Here is a 13497-nt window from a genome sequence, read left to right as displayed (position 1 = left end):
AAAGCCTCCTGTATTAGATTGAGTGAAAGATGTAGTTGTCATGATTGCCGTGTGGGTTGATGTGACAGAATAAATGACCTCACTGGCACAGTGCTGCTCTCCAGGAGCCAGGATGCACAGAAAAGCAGGGGAATGTCAGGGTAATTTGAGCGATATTTGCAGTGGTGGCAACACATGGCTGTTTCTTCACAGCAGGCAGCAGTAGCAGGGAGTCTTTTTTAGGGCTCTGTTCTTATCACCTAAAACTTCCAAAGCTTAACTGACTGCCAAGATAATTAACCCCCCTGCATACTGAAAGTTCTTTTAGATCCACTTTCCGATACATTAAGGAAAAGAAAGAAAATAATCATTTTCAGGTTGAGCTGCCTGGCCCTTAGATGTTGATATATGGCAAATTGCAGCCGGGTAGGGAAAAAAACCGCATTTCTAAAGGACAATTTTGAAAGAAACCTATTATTTTTCCCCTTACTTTTGAGTGCATAAAATTGTAATATACTTTATAGACCTTATTATTTACATTGCCTCAAAATGGGGGGTTGGAATTAGAAACATAGTACATTGGCACCAAAAGAGATCCATTGAGACTAAACTAGCCCTCTCATTTTATATTAATCATAACTATCATACAAACCTGTGATGTGCAGTGTCTGAATGAAATACCAGGTAAAATGTTCTGTACTTTCAGATTGCTTACCAATCTTAATGCTCGCTCAAGCCATCAATGTAGGGTAAATAATTCAAATCCTTTTCACTTACATGAAAATGCTCAAGGATCTTTGTGGATCTCAAATCCATAGTATGATTTTCACTGAATACTTACTAGAAACAACAAACAACCTTTACATCAGTGAAAGGGTTATGATGGTTTGGCTCATCAACATGGGTCCACATTCATCTTAAGATAAAAAATAACATTAGCATTTGGTATTTTCAATAACAAAACCAAGCCGTATGGCATAGGGAACATTATTTCTGAAAGGCAGTGAGCTCTTCCAATATATTATTGCATTAGTTCAGATTGTATATCAGCTGTGCAATTATGGTACATCCTCAATATAAAATATTATTCAGCCATTAAATGAATTAATGGGCTATACTTGTTAATTTAATAAGTGAGAAAAGCAGGCAACTTAGACATTTTTATAATGTGATGTCATATTAATGTTCTCAATATGATGATATGAATAGGAAGAACAATATGCAAGAATATATGCCAGTTGGTTAACATGAATTGCCTGGTTGAGAGTGTGAGTAAGAATGGGGGATGGGAATAAATGTACAAGGAAAGGGTAGCAAAGCGGAGAGAAGAAGAATAAAAACACTTTAACTTAAGACTTATGCTATACACTTATTTCAAATCACAGATGCATGTAGAAAAGACATTAAAATCCCATGTTAAAAAAGTATGTTGGCTGGGTGCGGTGGCTCATGCCTGTAATCCCAACACTTTGGGAGGACGAGGCGGGCTGATCACGAGGTCAAGAGATTGAGACCATCTGGCCATCATGGAGAAACTCTATCTCTACTAAAATTACAATAAATCAGCTGGGCATGGTGGTGCATGCCTGTAATCCTAGCTACTCAGGAGGCTGAGGTAAGAGAATCACTTGAACCCAGGAGGCAGAGGCTGCAGTGAGCCGAGATCACGCCATTGCACTTCAGCCGACGCGACAAGAGCAAAACTCAGTCCCAAAGAAAAAATAAAAAAGTATGCCATGTTTCCTCTAGCCTCAAGAGAACATAATTGTAAACTGGAATATTATCCTTACACTATACAAATGTATAGCTGTGGAATATACCCTACAGAGGCAGAAAGCTTGGGTATGAATCCAGCCATTTTTAATCCTTGTCTGAGTCCGAGCAAGTTTGTGAGAGCTCCTATAGGGGAGCAGCTATAGGTGAGCTGCAGCTTTGAGTTTGAAAACTAATTTTGCTATTTCCTACCTGTGTGACATTAGACACTTTTCATATTGAAAAGACAAGGACAGAGTTGCATATGTTAGTGTGAAAATTAAATGGGATAGCACAGTTTATTCAAAACTGCATCAACGTTCAAGGAAGAAATATTTTCTTTAAATGCCTTTACTAAGTTATTTAACTCCTATCTATAATCTAAAACCTAGGAATTTGAAGCTTGAGCACTGAATCATGACTTTACAATGATTCTTATTAAGTGCTATGTTATCATGCACACCCTGTAAGTGCTATAGTGGTAGTGATTGTGGAAATTAATAAGGACCAAATTGACCAGAGAGCTTCATAATGTGAAGTCTTGAATGATGGGTAAAATTTGCATCAGGAAGACATTGCAGGTAGGGGGAAAACTTGAACAATGGGGTACTATTTCTGGATTCATATTGAATTCATAATTCATGCTTTCCTCAAAAATTTCATGTTGGAGAAATTAGACAATAATGTGATATATACAAATGGACCCTATTTTGTAGGGCAGTGAAGATGTGTATTGAAAGTTAGATAGAATATATAGAAAATTAATGATGCAGAGTCAGCATTTAATTTTATGGGGCTGGCATTAAATTGAAAAGGACTGAAGAAATGATGTCATCATCAAATTATGAAAGTTGTTAGTAATGCCTAGTATGAAGATTGTGGATTATTTGTTCATAGACTGTCATGTTATTTCTAATTGTTACATTGCATGTAAATAAATTTTTCTCAACTACAGTGTAATCAGTCAACCAACAGATGTTTTTTATTAGAGGATTATTACATCTCTAGTTAATAGCAAGTTTTCACACAGTCAGAGAATTTATCTTATACTTCCCTGGTGTCTGTCCATCTCATTGCTTTAGGCCAAGCTTAAAGTATCAAGTTATTCGATTGAATCTTCTGAGATTTTACAACTCCCCCTTGTTTATGAAGAAAAGAAGAGTTTGTAATTTAGTATTTACTGATGATCTTGTGATATATTTTACAGGCTAAGGTGATTGAGTCTCGAATCTTAATATTTACCTAACTCACTATCAAATGAGGAGGTGGAATAAGGAATAACACGAGGAAAGACAACCAAACGGAAAATGAAGCATGACTTTTATTATTTTGGAAAGCTCCTTACAAATCCTCCAACAATGTCTTTTCTGAAAAAGCTGAATTGAATAATACATGCTCAAGGCTATATTGCTGGCCTAATTCCTCTGCCTTCTCTACTTTACTAATTTGAAGTTGCCGGGTCATCCCTTTCTACCTAATTGCATGATGTGTGTGTGACACAAGCATGAAAGGCCGGGCTAAACGGGCTTCCAGAATGGAATAGGTAAAGCAAAAGAGCAAAGGCCAGATTGCTCAGGGGGTGCAGACCTGTTATGACGTCAAACATGTGTTCAGGAAGCAACAGAAGATAAGTAACATTGATTCACGAAACCTAAAATGAAAAGGGTACCTGTCTTAAAGGAACAACAAAACACCCTCCAGTGAATGTCCTGAGCTGGGCTAAATAATTACAATACAGTGTAATAAATGTTAAATAGATAAGTAATAGATAGAGTGGTGAGACAAAGGTAGAAGTGATTAATTCCTTGTGTGAGTCAGAGAAGGCTTCTTAAAGAAAGATGCATTAGGGACAAGTAATATTTGCCAGAGTAATGATTGTCACAAGGAGGAAATTCCAGAAAAGGGGAATTCAGTAAACCATGGCAAATTTGGAGAAAGATAAACAGTTTGGTATAACTGGATAAACCTGTTAGGCAAAAATGAAAACTGGGGAGGGAAGTAGATATGAGAAGCTCTTAACTGTCATACTAGCAAATATAAGCTTTGTCCAATGATATCTATGGAAAGGTGGATGAAAAGAAGACAGTTGGGTGAACGCTTGCCCTAATGATTTGAACAGTGGTTCATCTCCAAATATCTTATTACATAAATATTTCCATCGTATTAGTTCCTAATGGCTGCTGTAACAAATTATTCACAAACTCGGCTTAAGACACCATAAACTTATTATCGTATAGGTCTGGAGTTTAGAAGTCTGAAATGAGTTTCCCTGAGCTAAAACAAAGTTATCAGCAGGGCTGAGTCCCTTCTGGAGATGCCAGGGAAGAATACATTTCCTTGCCTTTTTCTGCTTTTAGAGGCTGTCCTCATTCCTTGGTTTGTGGAGTTCCATTTCAGTGCCAGCAATGGCTGGTAAAGTCTGTACCACACTGCATCACTGCAACTCCTGCCCTCCTTCTGAATCTCTCCTTCACTTACATGGATGCTGTGATGACACTGGGCCCATCCGGATAATCTAGGATCATCTCCTCATCTCAAGGTCAGCTGATTAATAGCCTTAGTGTCATCTGCAACTTGAATTCTCCTCACCATGTAATCTATCATATTAAGAGTTTCTGAAGATTAGGGCATGGACATTTTTTGGGAGGGGGCATTATTCTGTCTACCACATGAAGTTTTGAATACATCTATTAAAGAGATGAGTATTTTCAATATCACATTTCTAGAACATTATCCTGCAATGGCACTGATAATAATAGGTCACAGGTTTACCAGGTAAGAAATTAGAAGATAATGAGAAGTTATTATCATAGATTCTCTAAAAATGTAAAAGACCCTTTGGCAGGTAGCTCATCTTTCTTGAGAACAGGAATTCAGCAAAGCTGTAGTAGAATTGCTTCATTTAGATAACATTTTATTTGTTAGAGCAAGATTTGGCAGGCTTCATTTCAACAGCTGGAGAAATTAATTTAAAATCACAAACTTAGTGTATTGGCACACTTTTACAGGTAGGCAAAGAAAAATTACCTATTTTTGAGATCAAAGTCACTGCTTCTACATTTTAATGAGAAGATTTAAAGATAGATAGAAGCTGTATATTTAAGCAGACATGATTTAATAGATAGTAGAAAATGGTCAGAAAATGGATCCACTGTGAAAACCTCTATAGTTCTCCATGATTTGTTAACAATAACAATTTTAAATGTGTACTTTTCTGAAAAGAAAAAATAGCAATTCACTTTATAAATACTTTCATATTTATAATACCCCTTTAAAAATAGTAAATTAAAAGGGAATATTGCAATGTGAACTGCAATATTTCTAAAATTAAAAATAATAAAGGATTCAAATATACTAATGAGATAGTATAACTTTCACTTCACTGAAAGGTAATAGAATAGAATACTTCAGCTTTATTACACTGTTTTTACATTGATAGGCATAAACAATATTATACCTTGACACATTTGTATTTTACTGATTAAATATCCAAAGTTGCAATCTGTGAAATAAATATGGAAATAGTATATATCTCTGTCAAACCTTAGAAACAGATTTTTTTTTTTTGCTTTCTTTTCAATTTGTGGAGGTAAACCTTTTTTGTTTCAGAATATTAGAAAAGGAAATAGATTTAGCAAACAGAAGTCTAAGTTGTTTTAGTGGACATTTAAGTTCAGAGCAATTCACAAAATGGTAAAATGTGTTTCTTCAATTCTTTATTTTATGTCAACAATTTCTCAGCTAGTCTACAGAAAAAACAAGTTTATTCAAAATACATCTTATTATTTTAAGAGTCATTCCCTTTTCACTGTTTGATATTCTGCCGCTTCATTCTCTTATGTTCCACTTTCTGTAACGGAGCTCATTACCAAGGTGGTAGGGGACTAGTTTCAGAGGCAACATGAGTCACAAAAATATCAAGCTGGTGGTTTCCTTCAGGACATTCATATATTTCTTGTGTTAGAAAGAAAATCTTTCCTTGGGTGCAGTGATATCACTCCTGAGAAACCAATTACTTTCCAAATATCTGCAATACTATTTTTGACAGAACCATTTCACATAGAAAAGCATACTATATCTATATGATACATAATTTTACCTTATTATCTACAGTTCCTATACTGTAAACAGAAAAACTGATTTAAAATACTTTTTGTCTAGTAGTTAATAATTGGATAATTTGATGAGTCATTTTTATACATTGGTCATCCACAGCTTGGAATTTTTATTTTTGTGCCGTTGTAATTATCCATCACTCTCTATATTTACCTTAAACATCCAAAACAACAGGGGACATTTTTGAACAATCTGTAATACTCTTCTTGAATCTAAAAATTAAAAAAAGGAAAGGAAGAAATGTTATATAACAATCACACTTAATTTTTTTTCAAATCACAATAAATTGTTATATGTGGTTTTCTAAAGTATTATAGCTCAGAATATGTTCATTTAAGTTATATTTATATCTCTAATATCAAGGTTCTTTTAAAAGCGTATTTTCCTATGAACAGCTAGGCGATTTAGGCAATAAAGGCAGAAGTTATAAATCTACGAGAGTAAGAATTTTCTATCAATTTGGCAACTGATGTTACATGAATATACTAGACTCGACCAAAATAAGAAATTGTTTACCTTTCTAGATAAAACACACAGGAATAAGAAAATGAACATCCCCTGGAAAGCATTGCTGACTGTGAAGAGGTAAGCTGTAACCACTGATGCGTGCACAACATGGAGAACTCCAAAGATCCAGGTGGTGCCGAGAAGGAACAGAAGAGCGAGGGCTCCTCTTGCACAAGACCTATCACATATTAGAAATGCGTCAGTGAAGAAAGCCATGTATAGTTAACACATCTCCCAAATTATGTGGGAGGTGAGTTTTCACTATAACCAAGAAACCTTTTACAAAGACCCAATAGAATTTCAAAACTGCTAAGTAGTGCTGCAGTTAAGTGGGACAGCCTTTAGGGTATGCTACTGAACCATGGCAGGGGTGTGCTTCCAAAGTCAAATTACTAGTACCAAACCATGGAATTATGTTTAAGAGTAAGCAATTTCCTTAATCTTAAAATATTTTTGTCTGGTGTACTGCAGTGTGCATGCTTTGATTTCAAATGTAATGTTGCAGGAATTCCTGAAGGTAAGACATATATCTGTTAGGAAGTATTTTCCCTAAGAAACTCTGAAAAGTATACCATGTGGACTGGGGTCAGCACATATCTATGACATCAAAGGAGGCTCTGCTTTCCTTTCAGGTTTAGAAGAAAAGAACATGTAGGATATAAAAACAGGGTTTTGTTTTATTTTGTTTTGCTTTTGCAATACAAAAATATGTCAAGATAAATTCATTACAGAATACTGTTTTCTTAAAAATTAAAGAAAAAATACACACACCACTCTTAAATCTTTTCAGCAGAATGCCTGTGACTTTTGGCAAAACAATATTCTATCCTGCTCACTAAGGACACTGCCTTGGAAATGAAGCAACTAATGATTATTCTCTCATTCATTTTTAGTCGAATCATTCTTCGTTGCAGTAGATATTTTAGCAGTATACTTCAGAAAATGAATCATTTTCAACTTTATTAAAACCAGTACATTACATGAAACCATGACTGGTGAGGACTAAAAGAAAGTAATCGATCAAACATTTACTAAATCCCCACTATAAATCTTGTGCAAGGTATTGAAACTACAAGAGTGTTCCCAAGCAACACAAATAGTACGTTGTTTCCAGTGTTCCCTATAGCATAATTCAGCTCTTCCTGAACAAATCATTTTCGAGGTTTCAATAAATCAGTTTTAAAGCAGGGGGTGGGGTGGAGGGGGTGGGTGTAAAGGAAAAGTCATGACAACATGCAAACTAGGAATAAGAAGAAAGAAAGTTATTAAGTTCTGAAAAACATTTTACAAAAGAAAATCACTAAGGCCTTCCTTGCCTTAAAAGACAGTCATCATCTTTTCCCTTTCAAAGGGGTGTATGTTTGAAAAAAATTGCTTCTTACCACTTAATCTGTAGCAATTGTAGTCTTAATGTACGTACTAAATGCTATTTTCCAATATGTCTTTTAAGTATGGTAAAGTATGAAATCATTTAAAAATAATTCCCAAAATTATCGAGTTACTAAAGCTTTTAATTACTAAAAAAAAAAAAAAAAAAAAAAAAAGTGAACTTAAAGACACATTTACCTTATGTTCTCAAAGCAACTAACTTCTGGTTTCAACCCTGCAGTGTGACGAAAAACTTTGTATATGATAACTCCAAAAGCCAAGAGATTAACCTGGAAAAAGAAATAATTTCAAAGAAGAGATAGTTTTCATTTTAAATTAGATACATATAAAGAAAATAAATAGTAAAGATTTCAATAAGATAGGAACTAAAAATCATGGCATTTATATAGTTCTTTACAATATCACTGAATATTATCAGTACAAGTGGTAGTGAAAGCAACTTGTTTATGAAACTTCTTCAGATGTTATCATCATACCTAAAGATGGATGAGTATCATCTGCTGCCACTAATATGATTAATATAGACATTAAGGTAAATTTTGGTTTGGAAAGGTGTATAAACACTAAAGAAATCAAATTTTTGTTCAGTAAATTATATCCTGTTTCTTTGAAGAAATGTATTAGTGATAATTCTGTCAACCCTTTAAAAATATAGACTGGAAAAGAAAAATTGAAAGATTGAAAAGAAATAAGAAAACTCAACAGAGCACTCTCAATTTCTACTGTGAGGAAATGTTTGAACGTACTTTCTCTCATATGATTTATCTAGATTCTCTCCTAATACAAATGTTAATATTTCATTTTTTTGGATTTAACCTTGGATGCTTTCAAAATGTTAATCAATGAATTAAATGTCTGTTGTTAGGCAAATACATGTTAATAACACAGTTATTTATAGTTTGCAATATGAACTAAATAGAATCGAAGAGTTGTCAACATTTTTATTGTGACTGCATTATGAAAAGTTTCCTCTTATTTTCCTTTTTCTATAGTTTTGAAGACCTACAAGTCATATTTGCAGTGTTAGAAGGCTAAATGAGGGGTATATGTTAAATGTATATATATTCTAATATGAGCATATCAATAATTTAAAATATTAAATATTATAGAAATAGTTGGAAGGCTAATCCCTTGTTAAATATATTTTATTAATTCAAGCAGATTTTTCCAAAGACCTTTTGAAATGACAACAGCAAGGTGCAACATTATAATTTTCAGCTAATTCTTTTACTAGCAGTTCAGAAGCTTACAGTTTTCAAACATTTCTTTTTTCTATATTCTAATGAGTTTTATGTATCCTCTCAAAATGAAATGTAGTATATTTTAGTATTACAAACAGCAGTATAAAATAATGGGCCTGAGAATTTCATGTTGTCACTTTTGTATGGAGGGGTCCTTGAGAGGAAATCTCAGAGGAATAAGGGATCTAATCTCTTCTTCCTGTTTCCAAATGTCCATTACTTCTAATTATATGAGTAATTAATCCTAATTATAGTAGTGCTTCCATACTTTAGCAATTGCAGAGGTGAGATAAATAATATTTAAATTGACTTAGGTGATAGTTCCATCCTCTTTGTATGCTCAAATAATTAACTGAAATGACAATTAAATAATATTTAATTTTATAAGTAGTCTTTCATATTCACGAAACTGGAATACTTAGTATTTTCTAGGTTTCAATAGCTATAGCTTCTTTGTATAAATTTGGAAATAACTCTATTTAATTTTATAAATATATGCACATATATTTATAAATAAGAGTTGTAAAATTTAGTTAGTCTAAATAATATATGCCTAACCATTATTGGTTTGAAAATTTTAAAATAATTTTTATGAGGTATTTATATTGATCTTGTTATCTTAACAAAGAGTTAGAAGATAAAGTAAATGATAAGAAAAACTGTTCTCTAGATCCACAATTTTCCACATAATAGTAATTTCCACATAAATAATAATTTATTTAAGTTTCTTAAACTTCTGTTTTCCATAAAACTGACTTTGAAAAATAGTTGCTCATACTAATGGTTTCTCAGAAGTTCACATTCCTTTTGGGTATGCTCTTCTACATCACATGCTGAACTAGTGAAGAGAGGAAATGGAACATTCCCTGAGGTGATCAAAATCTTGAAAGTACATTTTTTCAGTAAAAAATGGAAAATATTTACGTACTTATAAAACCCAGGTGCTGCTGGGCAAGTGGGAGACTAATTCTTATTCCATTAGCACATATTTTCCCAAATTTAGGAGAAAACAGATTAAAACATGTTTATCAAAAGGTGTTGTAGTTTTATGTTATCCAAAAATCACAAACATACTGATTATATAATCCACATTCATTGATAATAATACAAACATGTGGAACTTTTTATTTTCACTTATGCTAAGAATTTTTTAAAGGGCCTATAAAGTGTCTTGTGCAGTGGCAAGGGCTAGGTACATATTAATGATTAAAACAGACATGGTCTTTTGTTCTCATAGATTCTTTTGAGAAACAGACAGTAAACAAATAATCATACAATCCTTATAAATCTACAAACTGTGATAAATCCTATTAATTCTCACATTAGAACTGTTAGGAGAGACAAAATGGACATGTAAGATTAGAATGAAGGTTTAGGAAGTACCTGTCTTGGGACTTAGCATTTAAACCCAGATTTAATCAGTTATAATACATGAGCAGATCAAATAATGAAGGGATAAAAAGTATTCTATGGAGAAAAACAGCAGAGGAAAATCCTCAAGGCTTGAGGAGCTAAGAAAGTGATATTCCTATATGCAATTGATAAAGGTGGCTGAAGTGATATTCCTATATACAATTGATAAAGGTGGCTGAAGTATAGTAAACAAAGCAAAGAGTGGCATGACATGAGTTGGTTGAGGACAGGGACAATTATCACTTAGATTTTATTTGAAGTGCAAAGGTTTATTTACTCGTTTGTTCAATAATTATTCGTGTACTATAGGCCTTCTTCTTAAAGAACTTATAGTATGCTGGAGAAGATGACCAGAAAACAGGCAAGTGCAACAAGATTCAGAAAGCACTATGTAGTTGTTTTCTTAGTGTCATGAAATAAGTCAGGTGATTGCACCCTAAGCAGGGATTTTTAAGCCAGTCTTGAATGACCAGTAGAAGCAAAGGAGGAAGACACAGAGAAATAAATGATTACTGTGAACATCAATCATTGGACCTATCTATGTATTCTCACTTCCTAGGTGTTCAGATCCAATGGTTCATGCCACTCTTTGCTTTGTTTAGTATACTCCAGCCACCTTTATCAATTGTTTATAGGAATGTCACTTTCTTAGCTCCTCAAACCTTCCTATGCTGTTTTTCTCCATAGAATATTTTTTGTCCCTTCATTATTTGATCTACTAATGCATTATAACTGATTAAATCCGGGTTTAAATGCTAAGTCCCAAGACAGGTACTTCCTAAACCTTCATTCTAATGTTACATGTCCATTTTGTCTGTCCTTAGGCTCAATCTAACTTTTCCATTTGGAAGTCGAATAAGCACTGTGAGTTAAAGAAAAGTCGGCTGGGCGCAGTGGCTCACGCCTGTAATCCCAGCACTTTGGGAGGCCAAGGCGGGCGAATCACGAGGTCAGGGGACCGAGATCATCCTAGCTAACACGGTGAAACCCTGTCTCTACTAAAATACAAAAAATTAGCTGGGCATGGTGGCGGGCGCCTGTAGTCCCAGCTACTTGAGAGGCTGAGGCAGGAGAATGGCGTGAACCCGGGAGGCTGAGCTTGCAGTGAGCCAAGATGGCACCACAGCTCTCCAGCCTGGGTGACAGAGTGAGACTCTGTCTCAAAAAATAAAATAAAATAAAAAAGAAAAGTCAAAATCCAAACTGCTGTTCTTCCCACAAATAACCTTTTTCTGCAATCTTCCCCATCTCAAAAACAGTTATCTTATTCTAAGTCATCAGTCAGTGAACTCTTTATTTCTACCTTCAAAACATATTCAGAATATGACCATGAACTACTTACCATTTCCACAGACACTATCCTGAAAAGGGCCACCATTATGCCTCCCCTGCACTACTTCAGAAACCTCCTAATTGATCTCTCTTCTGCCGTCCTTACTTTCCTATAATCTATCTCATCACAGCACTCAAATTGATCTCTCTAAAATGTAAGCCACATCTTTTCCCTGTTCAGAATCCTCCAATGGCTTCCTATGTCATTCAGAGTTAAAGATTGCACAGTGGGTTTTAAGGTCTGAAATTCAGAGGTGACAATGTGCTAGCAGCCCTCACTCTCGAGGCCTTGGTGTCCACTCTGGCGGCGCTTGAGGAGCCCTTCAGCCTGCCGTGGCACTGTGGGAGCCCCTCTCTGGGCTGGCTGAGGCGGGAGCTTGTGGGGAGGTGTGGAGCGAGAGGTGGGGGCGGAACCCGGGGCTGCGAGTGGCGCTCGCAGGCCAGTGCAAGTTCTGCAGGTGCCTGCTCGGCGGGCTCCCGCACATAGAGGTGTGTGCGGGCGCCGCTGGCCCAGGACAGTGAGGGGCTGGGCCAGCAACTGTGGAGGTTGCACTCGGTTCCCTAGCAGTGCCGGCCCGCCGGTGCTGCACTCAAATTCTCTCCTGGTTTAGCTGACTCCCCGCGGGGCAGCGCTTGGGACCTGCAGCCCGCCATGTCTGAGCTCCTTTGCTGCTGTGGACTCCCGTGAGGCCTGAGCCTCCTCAAGGGGCGCAGCCCCCTGCTCCGTGGCCCCCAGTCCCATTCATCGCCGGAAGGCTGAGGAGTGCAGGCCGGGCTCGGGAGTGGCGGGCAGCTCCACCTGCAGCCCCAGTGCAGGAGCCACCAGGTGAAACCAGCTGGGCTCCTGAGCCGGATGGAGCCTTGGAGAAGTTTTCCATCTAGCACTCTGTCTAGCTCAAGGATTGTAAACGCACCAACCAGCACTCTGTGTCTAGCTCAAGAATTGTAAGCACACCAATCAGTACTCTGTTAAAACGGACCAATCAGTTCTCTGTAAAATAGAACAATCAGCTATCTGTAAAATGGACCAATCAGCAGGATGTGGGTGGGGTCAGATAAGGGAATAAAAGCAGGCAGTGGCGCCAGTAAGCAGCAACCCTGTCTGGTCCCCTTGTACCCTGTGGAAGCTTTGTTCTTTTGCTGTTTGCAATAAATCTTGCTGCTGCTCACTCTTTGGGTCCACGCTGCCTTTATGAGCTGTAACACTCCCCACGAAAAGTCTGCAGCTTCACGCCTGACAGTGAGACCACGAACCCACCAGAAGGAAGAAGCCCCAGACACATCTGAATGTCTGAAGGAACTAACTCTGGACACACCATCTTTAAGAACTGTAACACTCACTGCGGGGGTCCTTGGCTTCATTCTTTAAGTCAGCAAGACCAAGAACCCATCAATTCTGGACACAGAATGATTTGATCTCTGCTATACCTCCTCCCCCAAGCAGTACTTCTCTATCTTTTGACCACTTCACTCCACTCACAGTGAGTTCACCATAGTTTTTCCAGTACCCCATGCACCACGCCATAGGGTAGCTGAATTTGGGCACTAAGATATTCCCATGGCTCATTCCCTCACCACTCTGTTTAAATGCCATCTTGCCTACATACTCGGTGCCATGTACTTCTATTAAAAAACCAAAAATCAAACGATAAGATCAGACTTAAGTTTAATTTCAGGGAAATGTAGAGAATGACAAGTATTCCTTACTGTTCCGCACAATGCGAACTTTGTATGCCAACATGTTCTTCCCTTGCCTTGGTCATTAAAA

The 13497-nt window shown here is 36.5% G+C and overlaps 1 protein-coding gene across 1 annotated transcript in view; it reads right to left on the bottom strand.

The window, feature by feature from the left end:
• Positions 1–5124: 5124 nt before the first annotated feature.
• The window catches only part of ADGRL4 (adhesion G protein-coupled receptor L4), a 118027-nt gene continuing 109654 nt past the window's right edge, over positions 5125–13497 (bottom strand). The window contains exons 13-15 of the mRNA XM_007978197.3: positions 7921–8012; positions 6364–6532; positions 5125–6059 (exon numbers count right to left, since the gene is read on the bottom strand). Of these exons, the coding sequence (XP_007976388.3) occupies positions 5997–6059; positions 6364–6532; positions 7921–8012 (324 nt within the window). The 3' untranslated portion in view covers positions 5125–5996. The remainder of the gene's footprint in view (positions 6060–6363; positions 6533–7920; positions 8013–13497) is intronic.

Source organism: Chlorocebus sabaeus, chromosome 20 (assembly GCF_047675955.1).
Source record: "Chlorocebus sabaeus isolate Y175 chromosome 20, mChlSab1.0.hap1, whole genome shotgun sequence".
In the NCBI taxonomy this organism is placed as follows: domain Eukaryota; kingdom Metazoa; phylum Chordata; class Mammalia; order Primates; family Cercopithecidae; genus Chlorocebus; species Chlorocebus sabaeus.
This window is presented reverse-complemented; position numbering and strand designations above follow the sequence as displayed.